The 16,478-nt window shown below is 42.0% G+C and overlaps 1 protein-coding gene across 2 annotated transcripts in view; it reads left to right on the forward strand.

Moving 5' to 3' along the window:
• The window catches only part of si:dkey-219c3.2 (transcription initiation factor TFIID subunit 4), a 44,453-nt gene that overhangs the window by 4,182 nt on the left and 23,793 nt on the right, over positions 1-16,478 (forward strand). For both annotated transcript variants that reach the window (XM_057329614.1, XM_057329615.1), the window contains exons 5-12: positions 336-425; positions 509-685; positions 782-857; positions 996-1,101; positions 1,484-1,653; positions 5,273-5,403; positions 7,026-7,151; positions 9,106-9,162. In XM_057329614.1, the coding sequence (XP_057185597.1) occupies positions 336-425; positions 509-685; positions 782-857; positions 996-1,101; positions 1,484-1,653; positions 5,273-5,403; positions 7,026-7,151; positions 9,106-9,162 (933 nt within the window). The remainder of the gene's footprint in view (positions 1-335; positions 426-508; positions 686-781; positions 858-995; positions 1,102-1,483; positions 1,654-5,272; positions 5,404-7,025; positions 7,152-9,105; positions 9,163-16,478) is intronic.

Consider the following 16,478-nt stretch of genomic DNA (forward strand, 5'->3'; position numbering starts at 1 on the left):
TTGTTAGTAAAATATTATTACAATCATTTTATTTATCATTTATTTATTTTGTAATGGATGATTGGTTAAAAATTATTGAAAAATTTAGATGCAAAGAATGTGTTGACACTTTACAGATCAATTTCTCAGATTTTTAAGTGTTTGGAAAAATAGAAATAATGTAGTTTCATTAATTAAATGAATTTAAAGTATGCCATGATGTTTCTTTATTTCAAATGTTTCAAAATCTTAAAACTTGGCTTATTTGGGGTTTTGGGGTTATACTTTAAATCACATACTTTTTAATGTCGTATTGAAAATAATAAACCAAAGATTTGTGTTTCAAATCTCAACAGGACGCAAAAATCGAACCAGAGGAGTTTACGAATCGCCTGCAGACAGAGTTAAAGTCATCTCCCCAACCCTACCTTATCCCTTTTCTGAAGGTAGAGCTGAAACTTCATCATAATAGACAAAACCTGATTACAGAATTTAAAAAACTAAATTAAACCTGTTTCTCTTCACACAGAAAAGCCTGCCTGCTCTGCGTCTCACTCTCCTGAACTCGCAACAGTCTATAACCCAGCTCTCCCAAACCTCCACCACCTCCACGGTCAACACCATTAAGGCTCCAGCGCCGAGTGCGCTGACCTCCACCGTATCTAGCATAAGGCCAGCCACCGTAATGGCTCCATCTGCCACTGTGGTACTTCTGCACAATTATTTTCCTCTTTCTGTTCGTGATGTTGAGGTAGCACAACATTGATTGTTTTCTCATCATCTGTGAATTTGTTCTCATCAGGCTGTTAAGAGACCCGGAGTGCAGGCAACTCCAACGAGAATGCCGATTGTGTTCACTCAGACTGTCCGTGCTCAAGGTAACTAGGCTATGAGCCTCTTAATGAGCTCAGAGTCCATTTGAAACCCACTAAAGGAAAGTTATTGAGGACGATTGCATCCTTTTGTCATGCAATCGTCCAGCGAACGGCCCAATGTAATTAAGAGTTTTACTGCAGGTGCTGCTGGGACACACTTGCAAATGAGGACTCCCATGGGTGTGGCTTTTCAAGCCTCGGCCAATCAGAAGCAGAAGCTGAATGACCCTGGGGGTGGGACTTTCAGGTAATGTTGCTCAGAGTCCAGTAGGAGGCAGCGTTTCTCTAGAATTGTGGGTTTTAATGGTTTTGGGGCATAAGAGAATGTGAGAATGGTGTGATGGAATGAAGGTTTATTCTAAAGATCTGTGATTTATTTTGGTGAAACAATATTAGGTATTTTGTTATTATTAGGCTTGCTAGTTGCGTCAATCTCATCTTCTATTAAAGATCTTATATTATTACTCAAAAATAACTGCAAATGCACATTAAAAATTGAGAATGTTTCAGGATTTTGAAAAATGTAAAACAAAAAAGTTTTAATATGAAAAATATATACATTAATTCATACCTGCACTTACAATACTCTCTGAATGGCCAAATTGTATCTACTCCATTTGTGTCCACAGGGATGATGACGACATCAATGATGTGGCGTCCATGGCCGGCGTGAACCTGAACGAGGAGAACGCCCGCATCTTGGCCACGGGCTCTGAACTGGTGGGCACCCAGATCCGTTCCTGCAAAGACGAGGCCTTCCTTCCCGCCAGCCTGCTCCACAAGCGTCTCCTGGAGACTGGTACGAAATATGTCGCTGCCACGGTACTCTCACCTACCAGAGGCAGTCTGGCAGTGTTGCTCATCAGGATCGTTTTTTCTGGCAGGTTCACAATAATAAAGAGGTTTAGGTTCTCGCGCTAGCGTGTGGGCAGTTAATATTCCTTCTAATTACAGTATCAGTGTTGACTGACGATGTTTTGAAGGCGGATCTTCAAATGGGTGTGGGATTATGAATGGATTTAAACAAAAAGCTGATGAAAGCTGGTCCGATGAGACAGGCTGGATGTGTCACTCTTTCATAAGCTCCACGATTCTTCGTTTCGGAGCTGCGTACAAGAAAAAAATAGCCTTTTGTACAAAAACACATGAATACATTGGTGTCACTCTAGATTAAGCTCGTTTTACAAGTATATTCAAATTCTAGACTGACACTGATTTTACCTCTAGAATGCAGCACCTAATGGAGCCATAGCTGGTTTTTTAGATGGGGCACATATAGGGCTCCGGTTTCGCAGACAAGGCTCAGTTTAAGCCAGGAATATGCCTTAGTTAAATTATGATATTTAAGTCGCTTTTAAAAAAATGCCTTGTAAAAAAATATTTCTGGTGTGGATCTTGAGACAAAACAATGGGACAGACATATTTTAAGATATGTCAGGGCGAGTTATTTTCAGTTTAGCAAGCTCAAACATTCATTTTAGTCTGGGACTAGTCTTAAGCCTTGTCTGTGAAACCGGGCAAGGATCTTTCATATGGTTCTTATTTTAGTAATGTCTGGTTTCAATGCCAAAAGCTGCATGGTATGTATAACATAGACTACTATTCTAAAGTTTAGGTTTGATTTTTGTAATGAAAATGTGTCTTTTTAAATAACAACTGCCATTAATTAGGATCATGGGCGTCAGAAGCACAAAAAATTTGCAAAAACGACATCACTTCCTCAACAGCTTCAGTGGATAAGTGAGTAGGATGTGTGACAAGTAATTTTAGTTTTGACGCTATCAACCAAGTTCCAATCCACCTTTCGCCAAACTAACTCTTCTACATTTTTGCATCACATATCGCACAGGCATTTATTTTTCAACAACGTACGGGAACATTTTCGTTTTTTTATTTGGGCATGTTTTTCGACACATGATTGCACAGCATGCTATTGTCAACTTTAGTCATATAAAATAATTTCCCCTAAAACAAAATTGTTGACAGTGAAAATGTTGGGTGGCTAGTGTGACAGAGACCAGCGAGAGAGAGCTGTGCAAGTAAACCTGACTCCCCGACTTCAAGGGTTGCTCTTAGCTTCCTTGCTAGAGCGCTCGTCTCCCATTCCGGACAGACGTTGGTTTGAGATCCGCTCGGAAAGGGTATAGTAGGGGCAGTTAGTCTTTTTGGAAAACCAGTAGCCACAGTATCAGTCCCTGTTTATAGGGATTATACGTTTATCATTTGTTAACTTTATTATTCATTATATTTATTAAAGTTGAATGATTTATAGCATTTATTGGTAATATTAGGTATAATTATTTAGACCCCACCACAGACCTCACTAATTTTCAAACCCTGGCTACGGTAATACTGGAGTCTTGAGGATTCATGTGTTAAAACTGCCCAGGTTAACTACATGTTATTACATGTTTGTTAGTTAATGTATTAATTAACACCTGAAAGTAAAACTTACCAAATTGACCCTTAATAAAGAACAAGGAGTTCTTCTGAGTACTTGTAATGAGCAGCTGGATTCGTAGTGGTCATCCCATTACACATTTTACCATTTGTATGGAGAGTGGGGCATTCACATAAACAGTGGAGTTAGAGCATACAAGTATTTGAACCTCAAATCAAATAATAAATGTGGGGGGAAATGACAAATAAGGTCCACTTTTTGAGAAAAAGAACCACCCCTTCCACAAGGCTGGCTACGGTCCTGTCAACCTGAGATGTTTTTTTAACTGTCGAATGAGACAACCTTATTTGGGCTCTCATTGGCTGATTTCTTTTTATTACTCGAAAACATTATTATAAAAGAAACCGTTAATATTATAATAACAAAAACTAACACGTTTGCACAATTTTATATTTGTCTACAAAACTAATTTCACGAATTTAAACATACGTTTATTTAATTAACATTCATTTATTTAAACATACGCCTTCAGATCCAATGGTTTCTAAGACAAAGAAAAACATTTACTTGAGTAACCCTAAACTTTTGAATGGTAGTGTACAGAAAGTGGAATAAAGCTGCTATTCAATAAAGTCACTGGTGCCGTTCCAGTGCTCTCCACCTAAAACTAGTGCACTTTCATGTGTGCTTCCATTGGTCACTCACTCCTTAAGTCAGACTAATGAATACTCGGAGCCTGAGGTCTCCTCAGCCTGTGCATGAATACTTTATAGGCCGTCTTCTGATGCTTCTCTGTCAGTTTGTTTTGTGCTGAGTTGAGAGGTCGCCTCGGGCTCCATTCCTGACAAGGTCACTTGCATACGAGCTCAAAGTCCCTGCCCAAGCAAACAATGCACATTTCAAGGACTTCAACTGATGGATTCACATCAACATACCTGTAGATGCTACATGTAATCTACATTTGTACATTTAAAGAATTTATGTATGTCTAAAGAGAGAGGGTGTTCTACTTACCTCTCTAGAAATCTTAGTTGATTGGTTGCCAGGGCGTTGCCATGCAGTTTTGTTGATGAGTTGCTAAGTTGCTAAGGTGTTGCTATGTGGTTGTTAGGGTATTCTAGAGCACTAACAGGTGCTAGTCAAAAAAGCTCACATGCTGTGATTTTTCATCATTTAGGTCGCAAAAAGTGAATTTCACGGCCTGCGTATGAATCTTCCAACATATTACCCATAGTTCCAAGGGAATTGGTCAAGCTGGGAATAAGTTCATTTTGTCCCATTCTAACCTGTTGGAGAACGGTGTATTTTCACAACAACCAGGGTTCATAATCGAAACCAGACATCTAACAACTATACGTGCAATCTGTATCTGTCATGCGCTCCAGCATTCAACAACGCGCTGCTTTCTCATCAATAAAGATTAGGCAACCTTCACATAAATCATTTTAAAGATCTCTTAAAGATCATGAAGCAATACTTTCCTCTAGATGTGAGGCAGGTCTTTGGATCCCTCTCACCCAAAAAGCACCCTCCATTATTGTATTTAAGCAAACTCTCTCCCCCCTTGCGCTTGATTTAGCACACAGTGCATACCAATGAGTGCCTGCGGATATGTGCTATTACATGGAGCCCGGCTGTGGTTGTTATGCTGTCGCCGGGGGGGAGGAGTGTGTTAAAAATGTAAATCTTCCTCCTGGGGGCTTTTTGTGTGTGTGTTTGTGTGCGAGACGATTGCAGCTGGATGACTGGAGGAGGGAAGGGAGGAGGTGCATTGCGCCACCTGCTGGATGTGCGTGTGCGCGATGGAAATCGTGATTGAGCGCGTGGGTGTGACAGATGCAAAGTGCGGTGCTGAAGTGTTTACCAGTTAAATTTAGGTCATATCGTGAGGCAAGTTTGAATAAGAAAACAATAACACAATCGGTTTGGAGCTCAAGGCTAGAAGAATCGCTGTTCACGTTTCTACATCTCTAGATGTTCCATAGAAAGTTAAACCTGAAACTTTGTCTCGTTTCAGCCAAGAAGTTCGGCGTGACGGAGGTGTCAATGGAGACGGTCACTCTGATTTCTCACGCCACTCAGTCTAGGCTGCGCTCCATGCTGGAGAAGGTCTCGGCCGTTGCGCAACACCGCGCTGACTCCTGCAAAGTAAGAACCAATGCTTGATCCACACACCCTAGCCTTCTAAACTTCAAAGAGAAATCACAAACTGACTTCTGCAGCCGAACATTCTGATTATACATCTTTCACGCTGAACATGCAACTGGACAGAGAAAGGTTGATCTTGACCCTCACCTGGGTTTTGAAAATGGTAGATTCGGTCCTAATTTTTTCTTTTTACATATGATGATTCATTTTTGGTAATAGTGAGATAAGTATGAAGGCCCATACTTAATATAGTCACGGCATGCACGTGTGTGTGTGCACCATATTTATCTAATGATATATTCAATGTATTGTGATGTGAAACATTAATATAAAAATTGTATATTGCCAATTCATCAGGCGACAGTGTTCCTTAAAGGAACAGTTCACCTAAAAATGAAAATTCAGTCTTCGTTTACTCACCCTCAAGTTGATCCAAATCTGCATAAATGTCTTTGTTCTAATGAACACAGATAAAGATATTTTGAAGAATGCTTGTAACCAATCTGTTGTTGGTCACCATTAACTACCTTAGTAGGAAACATTGCTTTATAAATGTCTTTGTTCTGATGAACACAAAAGAAGATATTTTGAAGAATGTAGGAAAGCAAACAGTTCTGGGGCACTTTTGACTACCATTGTTATTTTTCCTACTATGGTAGTCAATGGTGGCCAAGAACTGTTTGGTTGGATGCATTCTTCCAAATATCTTTCTCTGTGTTCATCAGAACAAAGAAATTTATGCAGATTTGGTACAACTCGAGGGTGAGTAAATGATGTCAGAATTGTTATTTTTGGATGAACTGACCCTTTAAATACTTGAGGTGCCTCCATCCAGTTTCCCAGACATCCCAGGTGTCCCTGGTAAACATTAAAAGTAATTTTCACCTTTAAGTAAAAAAAAGTAAAAATTACCAGTAATGTACTACATTTATGATCAAATTTGGAACATTGAATGGTAATCAAATGTTTTTAAAGAAAGTGCAGAACCTTCACAAACTTCGAAGGGTCCTTGCTGTCAGAGAACAGTTGGGTGCTAGACTAAACATCTTTAAGCAACCCAGTTTTGTTACCCTAGTATTGCAGGAGAGGAAGTGTAGTTCCGAATAGAAATGAAAAAAAAGAATAAGAACATGGTGTAATGTTGCAATCTGTCCCCATCTGATTTTGAAACAAAACTAGTAAAGTCAGCCTGTTGAGATCAGGCGAAAAACAAGCCAAACTTGAAGAAAGCCGGGGAAAATGGGCCCTGCGAGTGAGGCACAGCCTCGGCACAAAAAAAATCTCTAGAAGAGATTAGAGGAGCAGTGCCGTTCCTGCTGCTAATAGGCTATACCCTCAGAAGTGCACGGAAACGTGTGGGTTCCTGCGTGTGCACCGCTCAGCTTTGGTCCTCCGTCGCGCCTCACGCAGCTTTTTACCTGCGCCGCTAGAACAGCGTTCGCAGGAAAGCGAGTCAGGGTTGCCTCAGAGAAACACAATTATCCCATTAGCTGTGTGTGACCTACTAACTGCACTTTCATTTTTATGTGAAACTTTAGCAGAGCGGTAAAAAGTTACAACGGCGTCAAGGTGAATGTGTTGATGAGGTGTTCAGTGTTTTGACTTGAGTTTTTTTTCCACAGGATGAGGAGCTGTACGAGCAGGCGTCGGATGTGAGGACCCAGCTGAAGTTCTTTGAGCAGCTGGAGAGGATGGAAAAGCAGAGGAAAGATGATGAAGAGAGGGAGATTCTGATGAAAGCAGCTAAAGTAGGTTGGAGTGAGGCGGCGGTGGCTGCTGGCTCCTGTTTGACTAAATAAGATATTTTGAAGAATGTTGGTAATCGAACTACAGCGGTACCCATTCACTTCTATTATATGGACACAAACCAATGCAAGTCAATGGGTACCGTCGCTGGTCGGTTACCAAATGATGACAGTATTTTTATTTTTGGGTGAACTATCACTTTAATCAGTTTCACAATCGTTCATCGGTGTGCCCTTCCCTACTCAACGCCAGTCTACACATCAGCGTCATGCCTGTAAATACTGGCTTTTCCAGCACGTTTTTGTCTTCTCTGTTAAAGAAACCGGTTATGCTTTATGGCTTGGAGAGAAAAGACAGTGTGTCATTAAGACACATGATTGCACTCCTCAGCTTCATACTGTGGCAAATTGCGGTAATGGCGAAGCCAGAGGGATTTATCCAGACTGGAGTTGATTTGATTGTACTGTTGCCTGGACTGAAGTACATAAGCGGAATGGAATGAGTCTTCTGTTAGGGAGCAAGAGAGCATGTTTTAAATTTGCCTCCAAGTCGCGTTTCTTTTTAAGAAAGTGTCACTATCTCACTCACCGAGTTTGTTGGTAAAAAATCATGTTATGTGTAATGATGAGCCCAAAGGCGTCACTTTCTTTACCTTTATGCCCCATTCACGCCAACGTGGCTTTCTAGAACTGCTCCGTTAGCTGTGTAGGCAGACATGTGAATTGGGTGATAGAAGAAATGTTCGGGGTCCAAACAAGATTAGGACCCCCTCACTTTCTGTGAGATGCTGTCGATTACGACAGAAAATAATTTAGCCGTAACAAAGTGACATCAGGCTATAAGTCATTAGTCATTCCCTTAGAATCAAACCCATGACTTGTTGCTAGGTCTCTAGCAGATGAGCTACAGAAATAAATTTTTTTTTACAATAATTCAGTTCCATTAAATGGATGTTACAGACGTAATTTGTGCGGATGAAGTTGTTAACCTCACCTCACTGGTGGCCTTAAAAATGTTCTTTAACTCTTGTGATTATACCTTTATGGTGTATTTTTTTGTCTATTGCAATGACTTGTAAGTGCATCTAAGGGGATGTGTCTAAATCATTCTAGTAAACCTTTTAAAGAGTATAATTCTGTCGTTTATACATAGTTCTGGCATTTAGGTTAACCACAGCCAATCAGATTGCTTCCCTATAGGTGTTTTTAGAACCTGCGTTTTACTCACTTTGCTTAATCTGTATAGCGATTCAAAACAGCGACAAATGGCTACTAGCAACTTCCCAGCATGCATTGCTCTCCCTTGAAGTTTCCCTCCTTAAGATATGACGGGGGTGTAATAATTCCCCACAGGAGAAGGACATGGCAACATGAAAGCAGAGGTAATTAGTTGACTTAAACGACAAGCGACGATGACGCTGATGATTTCCCGCTCCAAAGGCTCTCAATGTTGTTCGATTCCCAATGCAGCGCCGTCCCGTTTCTAATGAATGCAGTCGGCTAATTGAGACGTCTGCCTGAAAATCATTGTTCTTCTGTTGCCTCTCTATAAATACTGTTTGGGAATAAAGTTGACCTATTTAAATGAATATCACTCTGTACCTGTAGTTAGATGAAATGTCATGTTTGAAGGCGTTCGCCTTGAAATTTTCAACAAAAGTTCAAAGAAGTGTCAGGATAAAACGGTTTCCTCAAACTTTTCGTGACAATTCATAACACGGTTGGTTGCTATTAAAACTTGATGTGTATGTGGTATTGAAAATCTCATTTTTCATTTTAGAATATTCTAATTGTCATTATTATATTTTTGTATGTAATATTAAAACACACAAAGAAGGATGTAGAAATAGACTTTTTGGTGTAAAAAGCTAAAGCGGACTGCATGAAAAGTGTGACCTTTGTAAATGAAAACTGTCATGTTTCCTTCTAATTCTCTTCTGATTCTCTTCGCTTGCAGAGTCGCTCAAGACAAGAAGATCCCGAGCAAGCCCGGCTCAAACAGAAAGCTAAAGAGGTGAGCTTTACGGGACTGTTTAATAGAACAAATAAAAGTACGCAGTGTGCATTTTTCATTATTATGGCGTCGCTATGTATGAGCCTGACATCATTAAGTCTGACATTAAGACAAACGATCTCGTACGTCTCGTAACAAGTTTATTAGCACGGGGGGGTTGAGTCATCATTTCACTCACATGTCAGACGTCACACTCCCTCTTTGACATCCCAAGTCTAATATGGGGGATGGAAATTCAAAGACTATGAATTTTCATCAGGTTTAATGGCAGTGGATCAAAACGAATTTTATAGACTTGGAAGCATCTTGACTGAATCTTGAAGAGAAGATCTTCAATTCACATTTCTTCCCTTGATTAAAGAAATAGAGCATTTTGAATTCTGTCATCGTTCAGTCATTCTTCCAAAGCTGCTTCAAAAATGACTTTCTTTCATAGAAGAAAATCTATTTTCTTCTTTCTTTGGAGCACAAAAGAAGAAATCTTTTTTATTAAATGCTATTGCATGAAAATTGTGACTGGGATGTTGTTTCAACAACATGAGGATGAGTAAACAATGAGAGAATTGTCCGTTTTTAGGTGAACTTTTTCCTTAATGTTGGATTTGTTTTGTTCAGTTGCAGGAAGTTCTTTCTATGCCAAAAAAGTTCCATCATGTACCAAGCAAGAAATTGCTTTATTTCCTCGAGTCGCAGCAATTGGTCCAATTTTAGAAAAGAACACATGTCTGTGTTGTCATTTTCCTCGCCTTCCTTAAATGCTCCAGTTTACACACCATATGTCACAATATCACCACATGTCTCTGTTTGTATTGACAACCACTGTTGAAACTCATCCGTCAAAAAGGATCTTTACTGAACCCCACGTTCATAGAAGACATGTTTTATTCAAATGAAGAGCCTTAGAGCCTATTGTCTCTCGTTGCCGTGGTTATATTGTTTGTTTCAGCACTCTGTTGTTTTTTTTCCTCGGGGCGAATCGTTATGGAGAAAGAGATGCATTTCTTGAATGCTTCTATGGTCTTGCTTCGTATCATCTTTTTTTTGCAGATCACTGTATCACTAAGTAGACTAGTAATGAGAAGCGCTGAATAGCTGCGTTCTATATATTTATTTACTTGTTTTGCCCCAAAGCAGAATGGTAGCCCGTCGTCTTTGTTGAAGGCCTGTCTTGAAGCCTAGATAGCGGCCTCCTCCCTGCTTCTTTCTCTTTTTTTCTCCTCTCTTCCCTTTCATTTTTCTCATACCCTCTCGCCAGGCTTGAGGGTTTACGCCACTAGCGTTACGTTAGCTTTGAGCCAATAGAATGTGTTTTTTAGGGGGCTTTTGCTTTTTTTGACAGACAGTGGAGGGCGACAGAAAATTTAGGAAAAGGTAATGATAAAGGATGATACTTGTCAAAATTAATACATTTTGGGCGTTGTCTATGTAAGCAGTAATTAAGTATGAGTGTTTGCAAAACCTGAGAAGTATGATTTGGTACTTGCTATTGCTAGTCGGAGGCAGGAGATATTTATAATTTATGAGGAGAGGAAATTATTGTAGGCAGTTTTATTGGATTAACATATACCCATGTGTATATCAGAAATTTTGGTCTCTTTTTCCTGAAAGGGAAATAAATCTAATTTAATTAATATATATGTGATTTTAATTTTGTCACATTCAGGACAATCTATTGAGAATACATCCCTCTTAAAGAGACAATTCACCCGAAAAAATAAAAAGTCAGTCATCATTTACTTGTCCTCGAGTTGTTCCAAATCTGTATAAATGTCTCTGTTCTGATGAACACAGAGAAAGATATTTGGAAGAATGCTTGTAGCCAAACAGTTCATGGCCACCATTGACTACCATAGTAATCAAAAGTGCCCCAGAACTGTACATTCTTCAAAATATCTTTTTGTGTTCAACTGAACAAGAAATTTATAAAGCAATTTTTTCCTACTATGGAAGTCAATGGTGGCCAAGAACTGTTTGGTTACAAGCATTCTTCCAAATATCTTTCTTTGTGTTCATCAGAACAAATACATTTATACAGATTTGGAACAAAGGTGAGTAAGTAAAGACAGAATTTTCATTTTTAAGTGAACTGTTCCTTTAATTACAAAAAGTTTCCTCAAGAAACAATTTCAGTTTCGTAAAGTATTTCCTGACTAAGCACTCAACTGTTTTTGGAGCTAAGATTGAACATTGTATCTTAAACTGTACATACAACATTGGTCGATTCATCAACAACATTATTTCACGAGTTCGCCTTAGCAAATAATTAAAAACGCGGCAGTTTAATTAAGCAGATAATATTGTATGCGTATTTGGCGTGCTGTCCGGGGAGAGGGCTCCGGGGTCGGCATTCTCTCCCGACCCCGGAGCGCTCCTTCTTGTCCGGGGCGAGGGCTCTGATATCGGTGTTTGCCCAAGCCCAGAGCGCTTCCCCCCCCCCCCACGGGTAAGGAAAAGGGTTTAATAGTGAGGAGTCGAGGTGGAGGAGGGATATTGCAAAACTGTAGAGTGAAGGAGGTAAGGCGATTTAACTATTTATAGAGTTTGCTCTTGATTTGATAGGACGGGAGACGTAATGGCTAATGGCTTGCAGCTGCGCAATTGTTTGCACGTGCTCCTCCCGAACTTTGTTAATAAAACATCATTTCACGAGTTCGCCTTAGCAAATAATTAAAAAAGAGGCAGTTTAATTAAGCAGATAATATTGTTTGCGTATTTGGCGTGCTGTCCGGGGAGAGGGCTCCGGGGTCGGGAGAGAATGACCCCGGAGCGCTCCCCCTTGTCCGGGGCGAGGGCTCTGATCTCGGTGTTTGCCCGAGCCCAGAGCGCTTCCCCCAAAATATGCAATCAGTGCGGGACAGCAGCCAGGGCAGGGCGTTATTGGGCCCCCAAAATATAGCAGAGTTTAAGGCCGGTGGGTTGCTGGCCTTGGCTTGGAGTAGAGTCGCGGCTGAGGCCCCTCCCCAGATAGAGGCCCCTGCTGGGGAGACACTGCTGCGGCAGTGGGAAGTACAGAGAAAGGCTCCTGCTGGAGCGACACCGCTGTGGCGGTGGGAAATAGAGGTAAAGGCCCCTGCTGGGGCGACACTGCTGCGGCAGTGGGAAATACAGATAAAGGCCCCTGCTGGGGTGACACTGCTGCGGCAGTGGGAAATACAGATAAAGGCCCCTGCTGGGGCGGCACTGCTGCGACAGTGGGAAATATAGGTAAAGGCCCCTGCTGGGGCGACACTGCTGCGACAGTGGGAAATACAGTATAGGTAAAGGTCCCTGCTGGGGTGACACTGCTGCGACAGTGGGAAATACAGATAAAGGCCCCTGCTGGGGCGGCACCGCTGCGGCGGTGGGAAATACAGGTAAAGGTCCCTGCTGGGGCGACACTGCTGCGGCAGTGGGAAATACAGAGAAAGGCCCCTGCTGGAGCGACACCGCTGCGGCAGTGGGAAATACAGATAAAAGCCCCTTCTGGGGTGACACTGCTGCAGCAGTGGTAAATACAGAGAAAAGCTCCTGCTGGAGCGACAGTGTTGTGGCAGTTTGGAAATACAGATAGATAGCAAGTGGGGTAAGGTGCCTTGCTCAAGGGCACCTTGGTCGTTGCCCGTCGGCGTTGACCTCTGCATTTAAACTGACCCGTGAGTAGTGAACACACGCACTGCAATACGTTAACACACGTGTACCCCAAGTGGAGGGCAGCTGTCGCAGCAGCGCCCGGGGAGCAAGTGGGGTAGGGTGCCTTGCTCGAGGGAGCCTCGGTCATTGCCCGTCGGCGTTGACCTTGTAGTCGCGGGTCCGATTTTCTAACCACTAGACTGTGATGAGAGACGCGGGGAGTGGGTGTGTCACTGTTACCCAAACGTGTATGCGATAAAATTATATATGTCTTCGAATTGCTGCGCGCTTCTATATGTGTCAAAAGCGATTTACATCCACGGTGTTGTAGTTTGTGTCTGGGGTCATATGTCTGAGATGCGACTGCGTATGGGTTGGGCGGACGAGAGACGAACGAGTTCTTGCGCTTACGGCATTGTCAGAAATACTGATACATTCCACGGTTTCTGTCATTTAGGTGTAATGACTGCGTGGGTTGTTTGAGCGAGACGTGAGTGGGAATGGTACACTATGTAGAAAACTTATTCACGCTGAATACGTGGTATGGACAGGTTGTAGTAAACCGGCGGTTACTCTTGGAAGCACCGTTTATGTTTACTATTCTCCAGTAAGCCTATGTTCTGCTCGCTCCTGCTCACTGAATGAATGCCGATAAAGTGCGCCCGTGCTGGCGAGTGATGTCTCATACTTTCGGCACAGCTGTGGCGACGCGGAGAGAACAGAGGATAGGCTAAAGATAATTTCCGGAAATAGAGAGATTGTCCTGCTTTGCCTGTCAGCGGTACGTTTCCCAAAAGCATCGTTAGCCAACTATGGCCACGAGTTCCGTCTTTCCGGCATGGTACAATGATTTAGGTGTTTTCTGATACCATCATTCCAATGCTGAATCGCAAGCAGCACAGTAAGTTGCGTGGTTGAAATTACGGCTCTGGAGCTGTGGTTAGAAGCATAGATCTGGGTGTTATGATGTGTAGGCTTGCGTGCATTGTGCTTTTAAGCAAATAAGCAAGCAACGTGTAGTGCATTTTTTATGCATCATTCTGAATTCAATTAATTCGTTTAAATTTCTAAAGTTCCTTTAAAGTAGTCAGATGATCTAAGAACGGTTACTACTTGTTCAGTAAATATACATGACGCTTGTGATGAATTAAAAAAGACATACAATTTATACAATGAATACAATGAATTAAAAAAGACATAAGATTTAACCTTGTTATCGATATAATAATTGTACGTTTTCTGTCGGTAAAGGAATCTAAACAGTTGCTCACCTGTCTAGTGAAACACGTGCGAGATCAGCGTCTCTGTCTAGTAAAAATGTCTAGTTGACGGAACCAGCTGCAAACAGTAAAGAATAATTGTGCTCCATAACGATTGTGCAGAACAAGATAGTTGCTTGATGGACGCTAACTAATACTTTCACATTTGTCCGCGAGATCATGTTGTCATGGTTTCTACGGGAGTAAAATCGGAAACTGAGGGTAACGCCAGAGACTGTGTTATTAGGGAGATGCAAGGTCTAGAGAAAGCGTAGCAGCTATTCATGTGAGGCACCTCGGCCAATCTTATAACAGCCTCTAATCTGCCCTCCTGCACGCGGCGATATTTTGACTTAAATTGCAGGCTTTCGATCCAGTGTCTTCGATGACGCGAATATGATGCCTTTGACAGGCGACTGCCAGACACGGCCCGTGTCACTGGTAAAATGGCGATTCTCTCACGATTTGCAAATGGTTGGAAATATTTGAGATGTTGTAGGTACTTAATGAACAAAGATATATCGCTGGTTTAGTGGTTTTTGGATATTTTACTTCAAAAGTTACAAACTGTATCTTTAATTCAAATAGTCGAAGTGCCTGAGCCTGCGTGCTCTAGGACCCTGGGGAATCCCTGGGCTTAGTGACGTAGGATGAAATTTATGAATAAATTTGGCATCGTGAAATAAAACGACAGAGCAAGAATATGATAGCGAAATAGTTTTCAGATGCAGCGTACATTATTAACAGCGATAATATGACGTTGAATAGTTTTGAACAGATTGATTAGAAGACAGTATTAACTATGTTGTTGAACCAGCGTGGTTCAAACGACAGATGAGCGGCGAGGTTATTTCCGGGAACAGTCGTGGGTAGCTAATTCGTTTTTCAGATGATGCATCTTACTATAGTGGTTGACCAGCAATTTGTCGTTGTTCAGGAAAACAACCCCAGCATGGTCGGTGGAGTCTCAAACACGAGTAAACACTGTTTATATGAATGTCTTATGTACGAAAACGAATAGTAACGGTATCAGTGATGACATTGAAAATCGAGTTGATAAGCGACTGGATGAAACGACTGAATAATTGTTTCACCCAAGATGATTGGTTTCACTTCGCAGAACGAAATACTGCCATTTCGTGCGAACTGACATTGTCGTTTACTACCAGAGAAAACAGTTAACTCTGGCATGCCGTTTGCCCGATTGGGACGGAATATGGCTAACTTTTTGCAGTGGGGCTGCAGGCCAGCGAACAGGGAGGAAATTGATAGAGGGATAGACAAATTGCGTGATTGTGGTTGCCGCTAGCAGTCGCGTGCTCGCGCTGCCTAGGCGGCTGTGGACCGGCGTGCCGCCGGGAGAGGTGTGGGACTCTGATGAGCCAGGAGAAGGTTGGTGGCTGGCGTCTGCGTGAACCGGGGCGCGGCCCAGGTTAGTAGGAGGCCTGCTATTTCAGCTTGGTGACCGGCGCCTCTTCCTTGCGGTGGTTGGCGTAATCGTTTTCTTGGGCTGTGGGAGCGCAACTGGTCTAGTCGATGGCGAAGTGGATTTGTGACATGGCACATATTGCAAAACTGTAGAGTGAAGGAGGTAAGGCGATTTAACTATTTATAGAGTTTGCTCTTGATTTGATGGGACGGGAGACGTAATGGCTAATGGCTTGCAGCTGCGTAATTGTTTGCACGTGCTCCTCCCGAACTTTGTTAATAAAGCATCATTTTCAAAACTACACTTGCATACCTATTCCGCTGCGAAAAACTTGCTCTGCGGTCTTGTTTTTTTGGATTGTTATGTTGGCTCATTATCAAGCGTTTACGCTGCATGCTTCACCTTGTTAATAAGTTCTGGGAGGTGAAAGATCTTCCGAACACCCCAGAGCCTAAAACTGCCACTCAATCCCAGAAAAAGCTCAGCAGCTGATATACAGCATATCAAAGGCTCTGGGAATGGTGTTAGAATTTGGATCAGAAATCGTGTTGGTGTTTTCTCATGTCCGAGGCCTAATTGAGCCGCTACACTCCCAATCAACCTGTGCGGTTATTGAGGCGTTTCTCTCGGGCGAGTAATTCTGGTAGGCTGGACTGCAGATAAGGATCAATAGAGATGGAGAGCAGGGCCGGCAGGCTCGCTCTCTCTCTCGCTCTCTCTCGCTCTCTCTCTCTCTCTCTCTCTCTCTCTCGCTCTCGCTCTCTCGACCTTTGTAAATGATGACAGACTGGTTGTATCTGTCTCTCTGCTGCCTACTGTCTGTCTTTTGCAGACAGACTGGCAGTTCAGTAAATCGTGACTTTTGACAAATCCAAAAGCTACTTTTTGGGAAAGTGTGCATAAACTTCATCTCAAAATGATTTGGCCCATTACGTGACGTTGGTCTAACTAGGATTGCCTTTGATATATTTTTTAACTTAATTATGTTAAAGTGATAGTTCATCCAAAAATTAAAATTC

Source organism: Triplophysa rosa, linkage group LG3 (assembly GCF_024868665.1).
Source record: "Triplophysa rosa linkage group LG3, Trosa_1v2, whole genome shotgun sequence".
Taxonomy (NCBI): domain Eukaryota; kingdom Metazoa; phylum Chordata; class Actinopteri; order Cypriniformes; family Nemacheilidae; genus Triplophysa; species Triplophysa rosa.